The sequence below is a fragment of the Larus michahellis genome, chromosome 11, assembly GCF_964199755.1.
Source record: "Larus michahellis chromosome 11, bLarMic1.1, whole genome shotgun sequence".
NCBI classification, from domain to species: domain Eukaryota; kingdom Metazoa; phylum Chordata; class Aves; order Charadriiformes; family Laridae; genus Larus; species Larus michahellis.
Window position 1 is genome coordinate 21,345,971 of NC_133906.1, and position 22,679 is coordinate 21,368,649.

At 49.8% G+C, this 22,679-nt stretch overlaps 3 protein-coding genes across 4 annotated transcripts in view; all 3 read right to left on the reverse strand.

Annotated features, from left to right (window-relative positions):
• Nucleotides 1-5,829, reverse strand: part of RNF145 (ring finger protein 145) — a 78,374-nt gene extending 72,545 nt beyond the window's left edge. The window contains exons 1-2 of one of the 2 annotated variants that reach the window (XM_074603436.1): nt 5,615-5,829; nt 305-427 (exon numbers count right to left, since the gene is read on the reverse strand). The gene's annotated coding sequence lies outside the window, so the exon portion shown is untranslated. Of the gene's footprint in view, nt 1-304; nt 428-713; nt 918-5,614 lie in introns of those variants that run through there. The other variant, XM_074603433.1, reaches the window with a different exon arrangement.
• A 3,715-nt stretch (nt 5,830-9,544) lies between these two features.
• LOC141749809 (serine protease inhibitor Kazal-type 6-like) lies at nt 9,545-13,616 on the reverse strand. The gene is made up of 4 exons (XM_074603935.1): nt 13,559-13,616; nt 11,421-11,446; nt 10,459-10,571; nt 9,545-9,683 (listed from the first exon to the last, which is right to left on the reverse strand). The coding sequence occupies exons 1-4, from the start codon at nt 13,614-13,616 to the stop codon at nt 9,638-9,640; spliced, it is 243 nt and encodes an 80-aa protein (XP_074460036.1). The 3' UTR covers nt 9,545-9,637.
• Nucleotides 13,617-17,380: 3,764 nt separating this feature from the next.
• Nucleotides 17,381-21,182, reverse strand: LOC141749672 (ovomucoid-like). Its single transcript, XM_074603549.1, has 8 exons — nt 21,125-21,182; nt 20,579-20,601; nt 19,896-20,020; nt 19,592-19,637; nt 18,572-18,699; nt 18,377-18,431; nt 17,560-17,678; nt 17,381-17,396 (listed from the first exon to the last, which is right to left on the reverse strand). Exons 1-8 carry the CDS (start codon nt 21,180-21,182, stop codon nt 17,381-17,383), a joined length of 570 nt encoding a protein of 189 aa, XP_074459650.1.
• Nucleotides 21,183-22,679: the final 1,497 nt, after the last annotated feature.

Here is a 22,679-nt window from a genome sequence, read left to right on the forward strand (position 1 = left end):
TTTTTTTTCCTTAACCTGATATGATTGTTTTGGTTGGTTCACTGAAAAATGACAACCCTCTGAAAAGACATTTACTTTAGGCCGAAACTGAGTAAATTTAGGTAGATTTAGTTGTGCAACTATGTAGTAAAGTATATAACATTGGTTTTATGGAACCGCAATGCAGCCATGCAGCACTGAGAGGGTACAACTGAACCCACGGCTTGTCACTCACTCATTGCAGCGATCCCTGGCCAAGTTATATGGCAGTCGGTCTGGTTTTAACCTTAGAGATGCTATAAAATAATAGTCCAGTTAAACTTACGTCACTGATGCGGAACCGTTGGTTACTCTCCGATGCCTGGAAAGATGCGTTGAAGGGCGCACGCCGAGAGCCCCACAGCTCGGTGCTGGTCCTCAGCTGGGTGCCGGGAGCCTGACTGCACATCTGGGGGTCAGAGATAAGGGTGAGCTGGGGGGAGAGCAGCGGGGAGAAACGCTCGTCCTCAGCTCTGCTCACCCTGCAGTTAACCCAGCACATTGCGTGCAGAGGTTACGGGCAGCCGGCGAGGTGAAAACGTCAAAATAAGCAGTGGATCTTGAGAGATTAACATACAAAATCCCTTAATGGATATGTAGGTGACTCAGATCATTACAGACCCACAGAGCATGACTCAGTCAAGCGCAGGGCACAATTGCAGAAACTATGAAAGGAAAAAAAGCCACAGCGTTACCTCCAAAGCAACTTGAATCAAGCCAGAGAGCAGCAACAGCACGAAGTTATCAGACTATTTCAGCAGTAAGACAGAGACTTATGGGCAGAGTTTCCAGCACTGGTCAATCTTTCAGAAGGATCGGTTGAGCTTTACACCCCGCTCCTGCCTTGCCTTTCCAGAAGGTTGAGCAGAAGCAGAAGCCTCGGGACAAGTACCATAGCAAAGTGCTAAAGGCTGGGAAGGAAACCAGCAGGAGCTTTTCAGATAAAGCTTCTGCCAAAGCCAATTAACACGCAACAGCAGGATTGCACCAGCTTTACAGGGGGGAGATGGCAGAGTGACCTTATCTTACCCAGCAGAGACAGCACAGGGCGGGGTGTTCATGGAGCCAGAGTGTCAGTCGCTCTCTCCTGCCCTACAACAGGGACCTGTCAGCGTGTTTGCCCAAACCGGTCCTTGACCCATGGATCGGTGCTGTGTCTCCTGTTCCCAAGTCACAGTGAAACATGGGCACAATGAGACCTCCTGAAGACAGCACAGATGTGCCCTGAAAGCAACAGAGCGAGGCTGGAGGGGTATCCCCAGATCCATCCTGTCCCGCCTCCCCCCAGCCCCAGCTTATGCCGCAGGGATGCGATAGCTGGGCAGAGAGGTCCATGCCCCCCGTGGAGTCCTAGAGCAGAGTGCCACAGACCCCCACCTCCCCATGGCCACCATGTCTGCCTTCCAGACAGGAGGAACAGGAGCTGCCTTCTCTCACTGACTCTTGAGACAGCTACTTTATTACCTGCTGCCGGGTTTCCAAATAAACACGACTGACTTCCCTACAGCTCCAGGATGAGCTCCCACAGACATCCGCAGCCCTCTGACAAAAACCGTGACTGCGGCCTGTCTGTGGATGGGACATGAACCGTTTCTTCTGCCACCACCCATCTCCTTGCCCTTCTCCATACATCTCATGCCTTATGCCACACACTCGGGAACAGAGACCATTGCCCCCGAGCACGGCACTGGGGCTGGCAAGAAGTTATCACAACAGAGCAGTGAGTAGATATCCAAGCACTTGAAATTTCACGTTAAAAGCAGGCTGTGAACAGTTGCTGCCTGCTCCGGGATGGCGCCAGCAGGGATGGCAGAGCTCAGCCCAACAGGGAGGAACAAGCAAGTGCACCTGCAAAAGCCCCTGCTTTAATTTGTGAGGTTTTCCCCCCACTCAAAAAGCCAAAGAGAAGACGCAGAACCTGTTATGTCAAAGACCCCCGAGCTCCCTGCCGGGCTGATGCCAACGGGAGGGCCGCAATACCAGCACAACTGGAGCAACTGGAGGAGCAGAGCCCTGCCGGGACGGGCGTAAGGGCTGTTATCAGAGCTTGGCAGCGGGATCACATTTTTGCCTCCGCACCTGTGGCATCTGCCAGGCTCCTGGAGCTACCAGGTGAATGTTTGCATGTCATGACCCAGAGCTAATCAGACTTGCAAACAAAACAGGGCCTGGGATTTAGTCCACCGAATTGTTTGCCCCCTGCAATAGAACAGCACGGGGATTTTTCAAACAAATTTGTTTTTCTATCTTAGAGTTTTCTCAGCCTTGCCTCTGAATCATGATTTGACCTCGTATTGCGTATATTTTTAGGAAGGCAAAAGTTGAGATCCTACCTAATCGCTCCAGGAGCTGGGGCTTTACAAAATCCCCGTAGGAAGAATCCCAGCCCGGGGCCAGAAGCGCTCCGAGCTGAACCGCGGACACGGTACCGCTGCGGAAACCAGCCGGTCTGTGGCACCATCCAGTGGCCACCGGCGGTACTGCACCCCCCCCCCCCCCCCCCCCCAATCGCTCTGCAATTTGCTCACAAAAGAATCATAGAACCTTCATGGTTGGAAAGGACCTTTGAGATCATCGAGCCCAACCATACACACACAAAAACCCAAACCCTACAGTCTCTGTCACTACAGCATGCCCTGAAGTGCCACATCTAGGCATTTCTTAAACACCTCTAGGGCTGGTGGCTCAACCCCCTCCCTGGGCAGGCTGTTCAGTGCCTGACCACTCTTTCAGTAAAGTAATTCTTCCTAATATCTACTCTAAACCTCCCCTGCCGCAACTTCAGACCATTTCCTCTGGTCCTGTCATTATTCCCCTGGGAGAAGAGGCCAACACCCACCTCTCTCCACCCTCCTTCCAGGTAGTTGTGGAGGGCAATGAGGTCTCCCCTCAGCCTCCTCTTCTCCAAGCTAAACATGCCCAGCTCCCTCAGCCTCTCCTCATATGCCCTGGTCTCCAGACCCCTCACCAGCCTGGTCGCTCTCCTCTGGACACGCTCCAGCACCTCAACGTCCCTCTTGTACAGCGGGGCCCAGAATTGGACACAGCACTCGAGGTGAGGCCTCACCAGCGCCCAGTACAGAGGCACCATCACTTCCCTGCTCCTGCTGGCCACGCTATTCCTGATACAAGCCAGAATGCTGTTGGCCTTCTGGGCCACCTGGGCACACTGCTGGCTCATGTTAAGCTGGCCGACCACCAGCACCCCCAGGTCCTTTTCTGCTGGGCAGCTTTCCAGCCACTCTGCCCCGAGCATCATCCAAGGAGGAGCATCATCATCCTATCAGGCCTTGGAGAGATAACACCAAGGCCTGGAGCATCCCAGGGGGTCAGCAGGTGCTGGACAGGCCACAAAGACACAACAGCAAACAGCAGAGCACCCTCAGCAGCAGAAAGTCCTCTGAGACCCTGGTAGGGTGGAGGGGACTTGCACCAACTCCGCAGCTGTGCCGTGCCGTAGCTGCTCGGACACAAGGGCAGGCAGCAGCTTTCTCCTTTGTCACAGCATTAACAGAGGGGAAGAGCTCCACAGAGGCAGAGTCCAAGCCTCAGCTGGGTTCAGTGAGAAGTGGAGCGAGTACATCACGCCTGCAGTCCCACCACTGACGCTAAATCTCAATATTTGCATCCGGCAACAGCATAACTGAAGAGCTCTCCCCAAACACCCTGGAGGTGTTTAAAAAAAGGGTAGATGGGGCACTTAGGGACATGGTTTAGAAGTGGCTTTTGTCAGGGTAGGTTAAAGGTTGGACTTGATGATCTTAAAGGTCCCTTCCAACCTCAGCAATTCTATGATATCCTGGAGGCACAAAGCCCAGCTCATCTCAGCTGCGCTTCTCTGCCCCCAAACTTCTTCCTCCAGTGTCTGCAGGAGAGATGAGCAGCGCCCTGGGGAAGACAGCGGTCTGAGCAGTGTCGGGGCCAAGGAAGTCATTGATTAGAGCTCCCTTTCATCTATTACATCAAGGGGACTTTCTGAGACAGCGCCCTGTGCCTGAGCGCTTTGATGGGAGGTGATGGGCCCTGCAGGAGGAGAGGAAACTTGTTCAGAGCACGCTGGCCCGACAGCAGCCTCAGGAGAGGGGGAGACGGCTGCCAGGATGGAGAGCCGAGGCACAAGTGACGATCAGAAACAATTTACTAGGACAACTCACAGTACCAGTGCCTCCTGCCCGCTCCGTCGGTGTAATAACTCATTGCGAGAACAGCTGTTGTGCTCAGCAAACACAGGCTAATTCAGACACCCACCCTGAGAAGAGGAGGGGTGCTGCACTCCCAGGAACCTGGGAGTCTCTGGGCCTGAATAACGTTACCACAGTTCGTGTGCGGCTCTGCCGCCGGCACCTCTAGTTTGAAGCAAGATTTCAACAGGTAGAATCAACTCTTGTAGCTGGGTCGTGCCTCTGCAGAGCCCTGGGACAACAAGATGGCATTTTGCTCGTTTTAGCAGAGCTGCCTTGCTCCCAGAGGCTGGCACAGAGAGGACGTTAGGGCCTCTCTCCAAAATGGGGCCGGCCCGGCCGCACCGGGGCCTCAGCCCCAGCCGGGTGCTCTCCCGGCAGTCGCCAGAGGGAGCCCGAGGCCCGGGAAGGAGCCGCATCCCCACAGCGACCCCCGCCCCGCTGCTCCTGGCGGAGAGGCGCTGGGCACGACTGTCCCCGCCCGGGTGACCTTCTGCGGCCCCTCCTCCCTCCTTTTTTAATGGGTCGTCACCATCATAATCATCAGACAAATTGGGAGCTTCCGCTTGCCGGCAGTAACTGTGAGCGGTGATTAAGGGTACGTCTAGAAACGGAGGATGACAGGAGGGTGCGTTCGCAGGGCAGGGCCCAGGCAGCTGATGGTTTTATCACAGGTGACTCCACAAAACCACCCTCCCCAAGCCAGGCATGGCATTCCTCGGGAAGAAGGCCAGAAGTGTCGCAGCCAGCCCTCGCCGCGGTACTGACGTTTCGGTCCACTCCCAATTAAGCAATTTTAGCTCAGAAACGGAAGCACGGCATTATACAGCAGCACCGCTTTCCTCACACCCCTGGGCAGCCCCAAGCTGGGTTCTAGGTCCAACCCTGCTAGAAGCGCTGAAGCTGTCACTCGGGCCAGGCTCAGGCTGGTCAGGGCACCCCCCGGGCCCAGCAGGGGCTCGGTTCTGACCTTATCTTTCAATCAAGGTTGAGGCCCTGCCAAAGCCCTGCTCGCTCTGGAGACCCAAGGAGCTGACCTTATTGAGGCTCGTGCCCCTCACTGCCTCGCGGGTCTCAAAGCCAAAGAGACGCCTTGGAGTTCCACCCCGGAGCTTTAAAGCAAGCAACTCTTTATGTGGTACCTACCTTTCTGCATGGATATATCTTATGCCTCCCCCGTTCTCCCTTTACGTATTGTGGTAACCCTTGCCTCCCACACGCATTTTATAAGCCTTCCCCAGCACTTTTATAGCAGCCTTCAAGACACCGAGACCAGCCACAATTACTGCAGCTACTCCCATGAGAAGCTCCTAAACCACACTTATTGCAGGGGGAAAAAAACCCCAAACAAACAAACAAACAAACCAAACCACCAAACAAACACCAAAACTCACACCACAAAGCAAACTCCTCACCTTGTCTTCGCTCCAGAATCAGTAAAAACAAGTCAAATGCTTCCCCTGGGCTCCTATTTAAGTCCTTCAACTGTGATGGGATTGGGGGGGAGTGTTGGCTGATTCCCAGCATCTGGGAGCCGTTTCACCCCAGAGCAGGCTCAGCTGCTCTCTCATCCTTAAAGGACCCAGTACTCACTGATATCCTCCTGCTGCTCCTGCAACCGTCACCATCTACGTCTTTTCAGTCCCCTGCAATACTCCCACAGTTCTCCCACCTACTCCCTGAACAAGCCTTTTCTCTCTCCCCATAGCTCAGCCTTTCCTCCCATGTTCAGTTTTGGGCCCCCTTCCAGTACAAGAAAGACATTGAAAAACGGGAGAAAGCTCAGTGGGGAGCCACCAAGAGAGCTGGGGGCTGGAGCATTTGCCCTGTGAGAGGAGGTGGAGGGAGGTGGGCTTATTCGGCCTGGGGAGAAGACTTCATGAGGACGTAAGAGCAGCCTGCCAGTTAACAAGCAGGTTACTGAGCAGACGGAGCCAGGCTCCTGACGGTGGTGCATGGCTTGGAGATGAGGCAGTTGAAAGAAAAGAGGTTGAAACCTGATACAAGGAAAAATTTCTTTACGGTCAAAGCCTGGGACAGCACCACCAGGGAGATCGTACGGTCTCCACCCTTGGAGGTTTTCAATGCTAGACTGGATAAAGCTCTAAGCAACCTGATAGGACCTCAGAATTGACCCTGCCATGAGCTGGAGGTTGGACCAAAGTCCCTTCCAACCTGATCCAGCCTGCCTTCTCTTAGGGAAAAGAGGGTGAAGCAGAATGATCACCAAGTCCGGAGCTTCCTCCACAGTCAGGCTGCGGGAACCCAGCAGTCAGCACCGCCACCCTAGGATCATCCCATGACAGCTAGAAAAGCCTTGTCAAACACTGTGAATATCAAGGGAAAAAAGTAGGACAAAGGATTCAAGTGAGTTGTGACAGTGACACGTGCCTGTGCTGGGGGAGGAGAAGGAAGTGGTGGAGCACAGAAGTTAAATGGGCCGAGGGCCTGGACACAATAATGTATCAGATGCATCACCAGCGGAGTGAAGCTGGGAGATGGAAATACGTCCTTCTCCTCTGCCACGAGCATAGCCCGGTCACGGGAGGGCGCTCAGCTGTGAGCAACCTCTTCCTTTCAGTCAGAGCAGCCATGCACAAATGTAATTCTGCCATTATTTTAACTGCCGAGGGGAACTTAGTGAGACACGGGGAGCACAGGGCCCTTGTTCTGCTGCAAGGGGCAGGTCTTGGCAGTGGCCGAGATGCTGGATCAGCTCCCACCCCAGCCTCTGCCCTGTAGCTGAGGACCCTTCCTCTCCAGCGAGAGAAAAAGCTGTGAAGAAAGATGCTCGTGTTATCTAATAGAGGAAAGATCTCAAATCTCTCATGACTCACCCACCTTTCAAAGCTGTCAAAAAAAATTCCCCCAAACCCAACACATCTTAAAAGGTGGAGGACGGAAATAAAAGGAAAAGCAGTGTCTGAAGGTTTGGTTCGTGGTTTGGTACGTGTGCGGGAAGGCAGCCAGAGACAGGCGGGAGCTCAGTCTGGACAGGCTGTGGCCACGGCCACACTCCTACCCTGTCCCTGGCATCCACCAGCCCTGCCGGGAAGGCGAGCACAGCGCTCTCAAACCAAGAGTGAACGGACCCGGCCACCAGCAAAGCATCACCATCGTCCCGGTTAACGGGAGCGATGTGCGCGCTCAGCTGGAAGGACAGACCGCGACAGAAGCCACTCGCTCGGTGTAGTGCGGCTTCTCTTGGCCTCTCCTGGGGAGGAAGTTTTGTGAAGTTCCCCTGACCGGGGGAAATCATCTCCTCAAAGGAGGTGACTCCCATTCCTCATTCCCCCAGCGCAGGTGGAGATGGTAGTTGGGTCCATAGAGGTACAGAGGTGTTTCTATTTGCCGTTTGCACTGAAAGTTTCTGTTTTATTGTGATCTATCCTTGTTATCTCAGCCTCCAGATGAAAATGGATTAGATACTGGAATATGTAGTGGGATTTTTGGAGTCACTCAGGCATAAAGACATCCCTCGCACTAAAAAGTCGCTTTCCATCTTAAAAAATGGGGTCTTTTTGCTCCTGTGCTCTGAATGTGGTCCAGAGCCACGCAGTGTAATAGGATCACTGCAGGAAAACTTAGGACATGCGGAGGTCATCCTGCTCCGAGCAGGAGGATTGATGAGGAATGTCCTGACCCTTTCCCAACGTGTCCTTCATGACCACTTGTCTTTATGCAGGAGGTGCTTCTTGTTCCCCTCAACCTTGTCCGTGTTCTGGCTGTCTTGCTGTTGAGTATTCTGATATAAAACCTGAATTTGAAACAAAACAAGTTCACTTCCCCTGGCGGCACGACCTGGGACACAGAGAGCATTAGTCTGCTTCCAAGAAGAGGTGGCAGATTTTGCAAGAATTCAGTAAATTGGGATGGGGAAAATGCCAGGATCAAAGACAGCTGGTCCGAGAGAAGCTCCAGTACGAAGTCACTGCAAAGTTTTGCCTGCGTGGTTTAACCACTGGCTGGCTGCCGCCTGTAAAGGCACCAAATGACAAAGGATTTGCCAGAATTGGCGTTGCAAATGTGAATTACCAGACGAGAAGCCGGCATTAGGTGTGCTGAGCACATTGCTAAGGCCTCTCTGTTTAGGCATTGCGCCTCAATTGAGTTCAAAGCATGGATTATGGCATGATAGGCAAACGCTCAAGCTCTGTCCAGACACGGTCCAGAGGTTTAGATGCTCAGCATTTAGGCGCTTGCAAAATGTGTTGACCCCTGAGGCTCATGATAAAATCTAAAGCTGCCTTTGAAAGTTAATCTTGGCACAAAGGAGCTGGTGTCCCATTGATCTGCTGCCAGTGCTTTAACAAGGGGAAGCCACAGGTATTTCCCCGTGTGAATTTTGCCCAGTGAAGGAAGAGAGACTAAAGAATTCATTTTCTCATGTTTGCATAAAGAAGGATCCTCCAGCCAGCATCAAGAAGAGAGAGGGCAGCAGTGTGAAAAGAAAAGTAGGTAATAAAGCCTGTGCACGTTAAAAATTGTAAATAAACACAAACACTTGTGTCTAGAAAATCAAGGTCTTTGTATGATTCAGGGAGAGTTTATCCTGGAGGTGGGGAGAGGAAGCCCACAGCTCTTCTTCTCCAGAGATATTTTTTTTTTTTTTTTTGTAATTATTGACACTTTATACAATCTGGTGCTCTTCTAAATATAATTTTATTAGCATGAGAAGCTACTTGGCAGCAGGAAACTAATGCTGGTGAGTTCACAGCTTTCAAGACAAAGCGTTCTCCTGGAAGGAAGAAGAAAGACTGATTTGGAAAGAAGAGCCTCGCAGCTTCTGCCTAAAACGAGCCTCCACCTGCCATCTTCTTGTTGCAGGCTTAAACGGAGCAATATTTCCCAGCCTCAGCTTGTTTGTCTCTGGTTTCCAAAGGAGATGAGGCATACGCAGTCACGCTGTTCACCAGCTCTCCCGTCACCCTCCCACAATAACCTCCCGGAGAGGAAGGAACATCTCTATGGAGGCTGGGTAAAGAATAAAGGCGCCCGCTGTCACCCACCCCCTGGGACGGGGCGGGCTGGGCAGGAGTCCACGAGCGGTCGCGCTGCTCGTCTGCCCGGCAAGCGTGTGCCGATTTGCCAGGCAGGATGGGACAGAAGAGCTACGGCTGCTGGGGACGGGAGGAGAGAGCCCACGGGAGTGGTGGGAACGGCCGCTCCGGCACAGGGAGCCCCTTCCTTCCCGGGAGGAGAAGGGTGAGGTGATAGCGTGGCAGAACGAAGCCGCGCGTTGGGCCCTAGCACGGCCGTACCAAAGCGCTTTTCTGGGTACTACGGCAAAAGGAATCCAGCCACAGAATCGTGCTGAGTTTTATTTTATTGAGCAGAGGCGGCGGGGGTGAGGGCAAGCGGCTCCCGTCTCCGTGCACAGGCGTCTGCAGCCGCTGCTGACGGGGGCTCAGCTCTTGCTGCTCGGTGACAGCGAGGACTCAGCATTTCCCCAGGTGCTTCAACCTTATTTTCCCTCCACTCCTCCTGTAAAAGGAGCAAGACAGACTTAGACAAAGCAGTGTAAGGCGGACACGGCACTGGGGGACAAGGGGCTCGTCTGTCCGGACGTTTGCCTGACTCGTGCCAGTGTACCCTGGTGTCTCACAGGGAACACCAAGCCATTTTCTCCTCTCCTTGCTCTTCTCTGGTTTCCCCCAGGATAAGGCAGCCTTGAGCGTGCACCAAATGTCAAGGACTGCCAAGGAAAAACCAATGTTTTGCAAGCACGTTCATGCCGGGGGTGCTGGCTCCTATCGCATCTCCTTTCAAAGGTGACACAGCTCAGGAAAAGGAGAAACTCAGGTTCCTCCTCTGAGATTTGGTGTCTTGTTCCACAAAGTCCATTCAGACTTTTCAGGAACACTTCGGCACGGCTCAGCTCCTGCGTTCCTCCAGACAGTTCTCAGCACCCAGGAGTGTGGGCAGTGAGAGCTGCAGCCTGTGGCATACAGCGGGGAATGTGCAGCAACTCCGCGCGTGCAGAAGGCACGGGCAGGATGCAATTGCCTACCAGGCCCCGTGCTGCCTCTCAGCATGGCAACCAGCAGCGCACAAAGCCTAGAAATGAATTTAAATTAACTTGCATTCATGCGGCTCTGTTCCAAGGAGGAAATATTCATTCCACTTGGCACGATGCAGGGGCTGGTCCATACAAGAGGAGCAGCCTGGATGCAGGGCCTCCCCTCCGCGAAGCGCATCGTTACATACGTGGAAATGGAGCCAACTCTCTGTTATTTCGATCCCCTCTGCTTCCACTTACAGCACTGCCTTGCAGAAGACGCACTTGTTTCCGTACGTGATGCCATCCGTGCCGCAGTGAGGGTTGGACTCCCTCGTGCAGTGCACGCTTCTGTTTACAAACTCTCTACAAATCTGCAAAAGGAATAAAAAAAAACAACAAAAACCCCCACAAACAAACCTTTCAGCATTCCCACACTCTTTCTTTCCTTTTTCAAATAAGAGACAAGGTCACGGCAGTGATGACACTGCCCGTTTACTGAAAGAAAAAGCCCTGTCAGAAATGAGCAGAAGCAATGTTTCGGGGGGATTTTTGCCCTGTGTTTGAGGAGGGAAACTGTAGTCGCCTGGGAGGAGTCTTGATCTCCCAAAGACAGCAGTGGATTAGCCTCGGCGTGCAGGAGAGGAGTCAGCACTGATGCTCTTTCAGGCATTTGGCGCCAAGTTAGCTCCCTGCTGCGCGGACTCACGCATCTTGTGAAACCGGGCGCCCGGCTCGGTGCTTGCTGAGCTCTCGGCCTTCCCGGCGGAAGGAGCAGAAACCCATAGACTAGGGGCAACTATAAATGGTGTCCGCAAAATGTACAGCTATTTTGTCTCTGCACCGGTCCCACTGATGGACCTTGTTCGAGGGGATAAAACACTGTCCATAGCCCATTTGTTTCATGAGAAGATTGGACAGTGGAGCAAAGGGGACAAAAGGGGTGCTGGGCACAAAGACAGCCCCGTGCAAGCGCCCTAGAGCTAATCACGGGAAGCATTTGCTAAACCAACCATCTCTTTCCCTGGCCTGCTTGCTGACACGGCCAGACGTAACATCCATAACACACAAAACAGTGAACTCCCCAAAGTGTCGGATCACCTTGGAAGGACCCCCCCGCTCCCAGCAGACATTAAAAACCATTTACCACACACCAAGATCTTGGTTACAAACCCGTTCCTCTAGAAAATGCAGATAAAGTAAGCAGAAACGGCTGCACTAACCTCTTCGATGTCTTGACCTGCTACATCTGGAAGAAGAAAAAACACAACAAAAAACAAACAGAGATTTTACACGTCAGCATTATTTTCTGACACAGGCTGAGCTAAAGTCACAAACCCTTTATGGAAACCACAGTGAAACGCACACCAGGTTTTTCCTACTCCCTCCTCCTGTGCGGCGGCGGAGGGGGCGGGAAATACATTATCTGAATTGCTTTTCAGTATTTTGCTTTTTCGAAAAATGTTACTAAAATACTGTGTACTCAGTCATTCAGCTGTTAACTGCACCTCAGACACATAACCCAATCTGCTGGAAGGCAGCCACTCCCGGGGAAGGGAGCTGCCATATCGGATCTGGAGCCGCGCTCAGCAGAGATTTTAGAGCTATATTGGCGTTCAAGGCTTTTAGGTTCCTGCACCTCTGAACAGCGAAAACGGCTGGTACTGCTGACAAGAGTGTTCTGTGGAGAAGGAGACCCCGCGAGCGGCTTCACAGCCGTCCTCAGCACAGCCCAGAGACTCTCCCAGAACAACTTCATCCCGGGCAAGAGACAGAGAGACGTCGTGGGGTGATCGAGAGCAGAACAGGCAGCGCCGGTCAGTGAGAGCGCAAAAATACCCGCTGTAACCACCGGCTTGAGGATAATCAGTCCGTCCTTTTTGTATTTCTTCACGGCAAAGACTGCAGACGGGCGCGTAGGTTGAGTCGGAGCTGCGGGACAGGGCGACCCTGCGACGTCTCTAAGGGGGAGCCTGGCGCTCACGGGTGGATCGAATGCAGATTTGCAGAATCTGGGTCACAGCGCTCTGGGAGAAATACCCAGCATCTCGCGGAGCAGCAGGGGTTCGGGTGGGCGGCTGCTCCCGCTGGGTCGGTGGGATCTCCGGTGGTGGTGCTGCTCAGGTGGTTCTGGGCAGGAGGGAACCTGGGGCAGGGGACGGGAGGACCTGGTCCTACGCTCCGGTGGAAGTCCCAGCCAAGCCTCAGTCAGCTAGACCATCACCCATTAACCCGCCCTCCTTCCGCCAACTTTATTGCCCTTCAGTGTTTTATCCCTGGCGCTGGTGTATTTATTATATCCTCAGGTTAGGCTGGGCTGCCTTAATTGTAAAGTCTCTATTAAGGCTATCTGCATGTTATTTACAAAATAGCTCACTCCATAGCTTTTATAAATATTACATGCGGCTACACAAGACTTTGTGATGATGTCTCTTGACATTTATTTATTTTATAGGAGATCACAGGGTTTGCTGCTATTCTGCCTGGCCTTGGAAGGAAGCTTCAGCACGCTGACAGAACCCAGTCCCAATTAAGACTCAATTAGAGACAGATGAATATTTCATCATGAATAATGTGTACAAAGCAATTCACCTCTTTTCTCCATGCACAGCTTGCCATTTTCTCAAGTGAATTCTTTATTCAAATTATTCACAGAAAACCAAGTATAAATAATTCTTGTTCTGCACGTTCTTCAGTAACTGTCACCACAAACCTTCCCGAGGCGGGTCAGCTGGACACAAGCAATTGATAACACTGATGTGACCTGTATGTTCCAAAAGTCATCACTCAGCTTCCCCAGATCATCAGAGAGATATGTAAATCTCCAGATAAATAAATTCTGGATCCTTTTAATTTGCCCTCTTTGTTCTGACTCCTCCAGGACATTTGAATTTAATTTTCAAGCTTTTCTCTGCAACATAAACGAAAGCTGAAACTTTCATCTAATTACGTTTCCACATCTCCAAGGAAAACACCAAATACCAAGATGCTTAGGATCAAAACAAGAGCTGATGACCCTGAGGTGAATGAGTTTCTTCTCTAACTGGTTCAGCAAAACTCTCCAGCGAGCATTTGTACCAAAAAAATTCATAATTACACTCTGCTCCGGTACATTTGCTGAAAGAGCCGTTTAGAATTTGCTCGCTCTGTCTCCCAGCGACACCTCCGCTGCGCTATTCACTGCGGAGGCACACGAGGAGTGGAAATATGTCATACGAGCGAGCAAGTCCCACAGACATTTTCTACTTGCTCAGCTTTATCTTCAAGCCTGTCATCCGGTGATCAAGGCGCTCTGAAGTTTGCTGTTGTCAAGAAAGGTTTGGGTTGGTTTTTTTCCTAGGCGAGGGAAAGGATCACTTACCCGAGAAGAAAGAGAGCAGCAGGAGGCTGAGAAGCACCAAGGCACCTGTTGCCTTCATGCTGCAGGTAGGTCTTTAGTCCAAGGCAAGCGATGTGTGCGGGAGGTGTCGTCTCAGCACCAGAGCCCACAGCGCACACACAGACCTGCCTTTCTGTGTATTTATGCTCCCATCCGTAGCCGTCCTCATTCCCCACCTTAATTGTGAGAACTTCTCCACTTCGTTTCTAAAGCCATTATTGGTCCTGGCCATGTTTATGGTGCTTTAGGAATGCTGCCCTGTCCACATCAAACCTAGAAAGGGCTAATTATATGAGTGATAGACTCAGGCTTGTAATACCTTGTTGTTTTTTTTTTTTCTCTTTTCTAAATAGTCACAGGATTCTCACAAGGGTGAATTTTCAAAGTGGTGATTCATCAGGGAAGCTGGTAATTTTCATTCTCCGGGCCCTCGCTGAATGCCAGCTCCGAGGCTTTGAGCGCGGCGTGATGACACTCACTAGACATTACGAAATAAATCACAGCATGAGAATATGTTGTCTGTGAAACCAATTATACGTTGTTCCCTGGCTATTTTTGAGGATGGTTCTAAATTTGTTGGGTTGGGGTGGAGGAGCGCTCTGATGCGACACGCTCTCATAGCCGTGTGCACAGTCCCAGATAGGGCTGCTGACTCTCCTCCCTGAACTATTTAAACTCTAGCTGTCAACGTTTTCCAGTTTTTTCGCATTCACAAACATATGCTGGGGCTCCGCTCCCGCAGCAAGTGGCAATGAAGGGAATTTGACGGGCAATCGGGAGACTTGAGCTCCATTTCCAGCTGAGTCTGTGCAGGGATTTGTGTTCAGCTGCACCATTTGCAAACTATCCGTTCAGATTAAGAATAATAAAATTTTCGCGTGCTTTCCTAGGGAGACAAGGCTCATGAGAGCACCGTGTGTAGATATATCTGTTTATTAGTTCCCCCTGTAAATTTTGACTCTACTAGTTCTAACCAAATTTGACACAGGAGTGAAAAAAAAATAATTAAGTAAACCCAAATATTTTTGTACATTTTTCTAGCAACAGAGGGAAGATGCTACTAACGTGCTCAGCCAGCAAGGGAGAGAGATTCTGCAGGAGAGCAATGTTATGAATGCCCTACATCTGTGAAAGCATTACACTGTGTAGCTCGCCAGACATCTTAAAATCCACACAGCAGAGGAACCGTGACTGACAGGTGAATTCTCAGATGTCTATTAAGGGTGAGCTCACGACACAGCGTCTCATATAATTTAGTTATCAAGTCAGTCAGCCGCAGCGCCGTTCAGAATCACGCTCAGTTCTGCCACTCGCAGCACTACTTGTCTGCCTTTTCTAGTTTCGTACGTCACCGCTCCCGGCCACAGCCTTAACGCCTCAGCCCTTTATCTACCCAAACGTTTCGGTTGCTGCAGCACAACTGACTGGCTAAAGCCCCAGCAAACGTACCGCAGGGACCAATCCCTTCCGGGCTGAGGAGAGGAAGAGGCTAAATTACCAACCAGGTGATGATCGTTATTACCCCTTTCGACTTCTTTATAACATCTGAAACAGTCCACCTGCTGGCCTGGGTGAGGAAATTCTTCTGTTCCTCTGACTTCTCTGACAATCAGGTTTAGAAGAAGGGCACCTGGGCCTCTCTTCGCAGTCTAATGGGTGTAGTTGGGCAGAGTCTTGCTGATCTCAAGCCAAGTACAAAACAGACTGCTGGACCAGTCTCTAGTCTTCTGTGATCCAAACCTTTCCATCTTCTAAAGAGTTCTTGCTTAGAGGCTCGCAAGGCATGTAGGATACAGCCATATACCCAAATCTCCCTTTCCCTGGAGCTGAGCAGCTCTTCTTTGGGCTTTCCCGAAGCCTCTTGAGCTCCTAAGCAAGTATCTGGCTTCCTCTGGCAGAAACTGCCCCTGCAGAGGAGGCTCACGGTAGGATCTTGCTGTTGAAGACAATTTCCTGCTATGGCCAAAACTCCGCTAGTCTGCGGACACTCTATAAACCTCTTGGCCAACAAGAAATTATAGCAAAGCTTAGTCCTGTGCTGACAGGTCTCTGTTCACATCCAGTGACCACTTAGACTGTTACTTAATTATTTTTCACACACACACAGGTGTGTAGTGAAGACTCTCATGACTCCACAGCTTATCTTTTCTTAAGAGTAGACACAAAGGCATGATGAGACCTATATTGCCTGTGCTAACAGAAAAAAACCCAAAAAAGAAGTTCCATCCCTGTCCCTAGGACAGAACATTGCTCTGTGCTAGTACTAGGGGATGGACCTACAAAATTCCTGGTGAAGAAACGATCTGCTTCAGGAAACAAGATCCAAAGAAAAAGCTTGGAAGTCAGAGATTTTGTCCTAAATATCAGCCTTAGCAGCAGATATTCTTGATCCATGACAAGAGAACGGGAGGTGGACGAAGGAAGAGGAGGGGAGTGTGAGAGCCATGGCACTGGGGACTTTTTGCCTTTGTTTGCATATTAACTCCTTGACTCACACAAAAAGAAGGTACGTCATCATGAACGTTCATATATATCATTGCTCCTCCAGTGCACGCTTTAGGCTACCACAAAGATGTTATCTCCATACCTTTTTTTCAAGATAGAAACCATCTTGGAGCTACCAGCGCATCTTCTGGGCCTTCTTAGCTAGTGCTAGAAAATCCAAGACCTTTTCCGGTAGGGTCTGTTGTCCCACCTCTGCCTCAGATAGCCCAGGTGCAACTTTTCACATCTCTTCTCCAAGAAGCTGAAAGCCTGAGCCCAGACTAATTTCTCCTTGGGTCCCCATTAGGCTGGTTATTACAGCCTTGCCTAGCCTGCTGCAATTTTCTGCTGATCAGCACAGTCTCGATGGGCACACCCTTCAGGGAAGCAGCAGTTCCTAATTTTCTTCCCTATGAGATAGCCTCCTCCCTTCGCCATAAGCCTCCTTTTTGTAAGGCACTGCCAGACCTGCCCCTTGCCCAGGGGTGACCACGGCCACCTTTCTCTTCCACGCTTCCCCAGGGCCCTCCCCCCATGCCAGGGCCCCTAAAAGGACCAGTTCCTCCAAGACTCAGCGCTGTTACAAAGAGGAATCCATTTACACTCTATAAGATGCTGAAATTAGGAAAGTGGTGGTATTTTATAGCAGCTTGGTTTCTCTTCTGATGGTTTGGTATGGAGTGACGTGCTCTCGTGAGGGTTTGGGCTGGTGTGTGATGGGCGTTACGCTTTGCTCTTTATTGTGGTTTATTTCACAACTTCTCCTGCCTGACAGATAAGTACCTAAAAGCCTGAAGACCATTACCCCTGCCCTGAAAAAAAATCCCCAAAAACCAGTCTGCGGCAAAGAGAGTGGTTGCATTTCATTTATTGATCAATCGAAGCGGAGAGCAATACGCAGTAGTCGAGGGAGCAGGGAAGAGCGTGTTTGATTGCAGGATTTGTAAGGGAAAAATCAGGGCGAAGAGTACGTCTCCAGCGCTTAGCATGCACCACGGTGTCTGAGGAACAGAGCTCCCTGGTTCAGCCTGGAGAAAAAGAGGGAGACCAAAATTACAGACATGTTTCTCAGCATTATAGTCTGACTTTACCCAAATAACCCAAGGTATACAGTAGTTCGCTTAATGTTTGCCCTCTTTCCTGATTCCCCAGGTTACACGCTTCCTCATGCGAAAGAATTTTGGGACAAACCCCATAATTTTGGACACCTCCTGTGGTCACAGTTTGAATGGCTCTGCCAGGGAGGGAGTCAGCAACGCTATGAGCCTGCAAACAGGGATGTGGATTTAATTGCAAGGGAAGGAGAAGACTCACTCGGGCTTAAGACCTGCAGTGCCTGGGGGGTGACAGAGGAGTGAGTGTCCGGAGAGGAACGCGGGGCAGGGATGGATTTACGGAGGGGCTAACGGGATCTCTGGGGCTTCCACACCAGCTGCCACCGCTGCGTGTGTGCTCCGGCTCCTCTGGTTTCATGGCCGCGCGGTGAGCTCCATACTTACGAAACTGCGTTGCAGAACTGGCACTTGTTTCCATAAGTTCTGCCGTCAGAGCCGCAGAGGGGGTTATACTCGTTGGTGCAGATGAGGTTGCCACCCTTCTGTGGGGTGCAGTTAATCGGCTAATAATGGAGCAACAACAGGTTTTAAAGGTTTGGTTTGCCGTACTTTCCTACCTGAGTGCTTTCTGTTTGCTTAATGTTTATGATATGGCAAAGCATAAAAGCACTTTTCAGGTGCAGAGGTCCGTTGTTCTGGCAACTCTGCAAACTCAAAGGCAGGGAAAGTGCTTGCCTGGAGCAGCCTGAAGTGGGGAGAAGGTATGTGTGTGTTGGGGGGGATCTAATAAATACTATGATAAATAGCGAAACAATGATGCTGATATTTCCAGGCTGGCCCTCCCCACTGGCTGCTCTGCTCTGGCTCAGCAGGCCAGCAGAGGCAAGCGTACAGAAAGCCACGGTGCAGAAAGCACTCCCAGCCGAGGAATCACCGCTGCTAATTGTGCTGGTAGGACACGGCCCTCCCGCTCTCCCGCAGAAGGGATGAGGCAGCCTCTTGCCTCAGCCCCTTTCCCCATAAACGAAGGTCTCGGCACCCGCTGGCTGCTGTGTTCCCAGGCCAGAGGCGGGGGCTGCACGTCTGAGTCATGGATTTGGTTCAGTACCCTCTGACCCCGGTATATTTTAACTATTTCCCTCAAATCCTACTTCCAGGCCAAATGCACCAGGAGGGTGCAATCGTTTCTAGTATTTAGTTACGATTCAGCGAATTTGTGTTGTAAAATGTATCGTAACAGCAGTGAAAAGTGCAGATTTACCTCGTTTTGCTGGAAGCATGCTCCCATATTGCGCAGGTTAACGTCCAGACCATTCCTTTGGGAAAAAAGAGAGTTGAGAATGAATGAGCACAGCGCAGCCGCCTCGTGAGTCAAACTACCTCGTTACGCTCTAAATACCAACAGGAGCATCTGCCGGTCCAGAAACCGCTCCCGTGACCCAGCCCCTTCACTTACGCCACGGCGTTGCAGAACTGGCACTTGTTTCTGTAGGTAACTCCGTTGGTGCCACAGATGGGTGAGTAGTCCATGGTGCAGGGGATCGTAGCACCACCGACTGATCTCAGGAAGCCAGTACAGTCGAGCTGAAACAGCCACAGAACGACATTTTGGTCTCTGCTGCCCTTTGCATCAGTCCCGTGCAACGGAGCACGGCGCAACAGGCGTCTCCCAAGGGGAGAGTAGCTTCCAGCCCCAGCGTGGTGGAGTTGGAGGAGCATGGACAGTTGAAACCCTGCACGTGGGTACGGCATGATCCCGGAGTGTCTGTTTTTTCCTGTCCTGAAATGGGCGTCATCCCTGTCATCTCGGGGGTTCTCATGGAGAATGCCAGCAGGAAAAGGACTTTTGCCTAAAGCACCTTATGCGGCAGCAACTTTTACTGTGGAATGTCAATGCCGCTGGAAAATGGAGTTTACGCTCACCTCCGTGTTTCTGCAATTACTCTGAGTGTACTGAAATGGAAGTCGTTGTATTATGGTAAATTGCACAGCCAGAGTGTTTCTTTACTTTCTCTCTCTAAACTAAAAATAGAGATACTTCTCCACTTCACGGTAGCTGCGTATATTGATAAACAAACTTCATGATAAATGTTCTGATAGAATCGTTTTTTCTATTACAAAATTACGATTTAGTCAAAATCCAAACCTCCTCTGGGGATTTCTTACCTTCAACAAGCCTCTAAGTCTAAAGAGAAGCGTTTTGATAACGCTGAAGCATTATTGAAACCAAATGTTTCCATTCTTAAGTCTCGTGCTATACACAACGCTTTAAAACTCACTGACTTTTACCGTTCAAACAAAATTTAAATTAAATTCTTGCAAATCTGAAATTCTTCAGTTTCGTTCCATTTCTGAGAATTTGAAATGATTTTTTTTAATACCGAATTAATCCTAGGTGAGGTTTCTGCCTAACTCCCTGCCACCATTTCACCCACCACTGCTCAGCGCAGCAGAAGGAACCCATCGCAGACCTTACCCTAACGCATCTTCCATCGTGCTTCTTGTCGAGGGCTCGGTTACGGCTAAAGGGAGAGAGAAGGAGAAGGAAAGGAAGGATTAATCTGTTGATACCATGAAGTCATCTCGGTCATTAAGTCTCTCCACTCATAAAACCCCGGTAATTAATCTGATTCAGGAGCTTTGACACGGAAGATCGCGGGCATTAGGGAAGACAGAAACTTGCGAAAAATCTAGTCCACTCTGCGATTAGTCAGAACCCCAAAGGCTTTTTTCTGTTGCTTGAACTGGCGTTGTAGGTAATGGGGAGACCTTATACTCACAAGAAATCCCTGCAGAGGGAGCACTCGTTGGGGTAGGTCACACCGTTGGTGCCGCAGACGGGTTCGTAGTTGCGGGGACAGGCAATGGCCGTTTTTCCAGAAAACTGGTACGAGCTGCAGGAGGCCTGTTAAAGAAGACTTTGTAATGTCTCCGAGTGGAGAGAAGGGTGTGCTTGTGTTAATCATGTTTTCACTGCGCTGGGAGACTACCGTTGGCCGTTTTTTTTCTCTACTGTTCCTGCATGGTGAAGGAGAGAGGGACAAACTATGCCGTGTTTCCTACGGCATGCAAAAGCACCTTTTCGCTATTAAGACTTTCAGTGCTTTCGGCAAGCACTGCGGGCAAAATTCCTTGGGGAATGAAGACAGGGAAGATATTTAGGCAGTTATTCAATAGTTGTATAGATTTTCTGCTGGCACTCTGTGCTGTTCTGACTCTCACGCTACATTATTAATCGCCGTCTTTTTTGTCATCAACATGGTAAGGTTTCTTTCTCTGACAAAGGTGTTTTCTTATTTTGGGGAAAAGAGGTGGTATAAAACTTAGGAGCACTTTTCCTTCTTCCTTTTTCACTCAGTCCCCTTTTTTTTCTCCCTCCAGCCTTCCCTGGGATACAGCGTGAGCATGAATTGTTCATCTAGATTTAGAAATCAAGACTAAATGGCAAAGATCTACTACTCACCCGTCGTTGAGCAGTAACAAGATCTACAATAAAAACAGAAATTATAAAATATAAAAATTGTACAATGTCCTTGACCAAAATTCCTCCGGAATCATCAATTTCCCAACAGAGTATCCAAATACACTGCCTTATTACTGAGAAGTGATAGTTTTCCCAAATGTTTTATCTACTCCAAGTAAACAAGGAGTTATATGCTAAGATTTTAAAAATCAATTATTTGTGAAAGCAGAAATTTTGACTCACTAAAGAAGACAGAGGACGTAAACTTTTCTCCTTTTGCAGCACTATTATCCCCACTAAGCCTTGCGAGTTTAAATCAGCCAAATGCATCCTACCGATCTACAGCATTTATCTGCAGGAGGATAAAGTTCATTAAAAGAGAGCTCGCGTATTACTAAATCATGACTTCTCCAAAAGGCCGATCTCTCCTTTAAGATGTATATGTAAAGGCAAAGGGTCCGGAGGACTAGAGATACTAGTATATATAAAGGCAAAGGGTCCGGAGGACTAGAGATACTAGCATAGACTGTAACCAAAACGACTTACCAGAAAGGCAGCTGAGAAGCACGAGCCCAAGAAGGGCAACGCTTCCTGTGGTCTTCATAGCGGAGACGCTTGGATCGTCTGTTACTTGCGGATCTGCTGCTGTTGAGTTCAGCAGATGGTTTTCAGCCCTCTCTCGCCCCACTATATATACGTCTCCCTGACCTTGTGAAGTCATCCCACAAAGTAATTATTTGCTCTGTAAACTAGGAAAATTGTATTGATTATTGAGTTGAGCTCTAAAGAATACTTGTTTGTAAGAGAGATGCCCAGAAGAATTAAACAAAAATGTGAGCTACACCCAGTTCGTTAACAAAGGCGCCTTGCTGTACAATGAGTGATTTGTACTTTCCAAACAGCAGCACTGTCTCAATCGTAGATGTTGTGAAATTACGTGTGGAAGTTGGTAAAGCAAAAAAAAGGCCATTTGTTGAAAGCGTTTGAACCTGTGCCCACCGTACTACATACACTGGACGGTATTTGGGCTCCAGGAGAGCTGCATGGTACACCAGGGTGGGGGCACACCAGCATGGGACACTCCAAGCTTTTACCGACAAAAAATCTGGGGTTTGTCGGGCATCAGTGCACTTTAAAGATGCTGAGGGCTCAATGTTTGTTTCCTGGTACACTGGATTTCTCACCAACCGGAAGGAAACAGTCATCACATTGGGAAAGCATCACCTAAAACATGGGAAGTTTATAAGACCTTTTTATGTAGGAGAAAGAGCTGTTCACCCGTTGTCAATGGGCATCAGGCTGGTTAAGAAATGGTGAGAATAAGTAGCCTTAAATCTGGACGGGGTAATTTTTCCTCTTAGTGCAGGTGAAATTGGCTTCTTAATACCAAAGACATTCAAGAAAAATTTGCAGCAGCTGCAAGCAGAAGGTGAGACCTTCATCTCCCCCTCCCCCCCCTATTATATGGCATTAAATTTAAAGTGTCAGCTGAAAGTTGTCTCTTAGGGAAGATAAGTGAAGAATAATGTGCTAGTCTTTGTTAAGTGGTTCGCCTCTATCGCAAATGTATGGAAAAACAAATAAGGAATATTGCATAAAATAATACATTTTTGATTTAAGGTACTCACGGAAGGAAGCGAGGGACGGAACATGTTTGTGTTTAGAAGAAGCTTGATTCATACACGTGGCTTAAAGGCAGCCTGAGTTTTAAATAGAAAATCAGAATTGTTTTTCTTATTATCCTGGGAGATGTTCAAGCCTTAGCACGGGCAGATAAATCATAAAAATGTAGCTGAAAGTGTAAGGGAACTGTAGTCACAGAATAGAGCTTGCGGGATTTGGCCTGTTCGTATCAATGAAATCATTTTCCTGAAAAATAAATGAGTAATGCCGTTTGGATCTCATTCACAAATATCAGAAGTTGAAGGGTTCCTTTGAAAGCTGTTTCTGTTGTATTCTCGGCATCCTGAGTGACTTGACTTTCAAATGCCTTGAACTGATTGTGAGCGCGTTTGGAAGGGAAGCGGTGCTCACAGACGCATTACTATTGATTATTCTCCAGGGGCAAGACCGCCAAAGCCTGAAAACAAGGCTTCCTCAG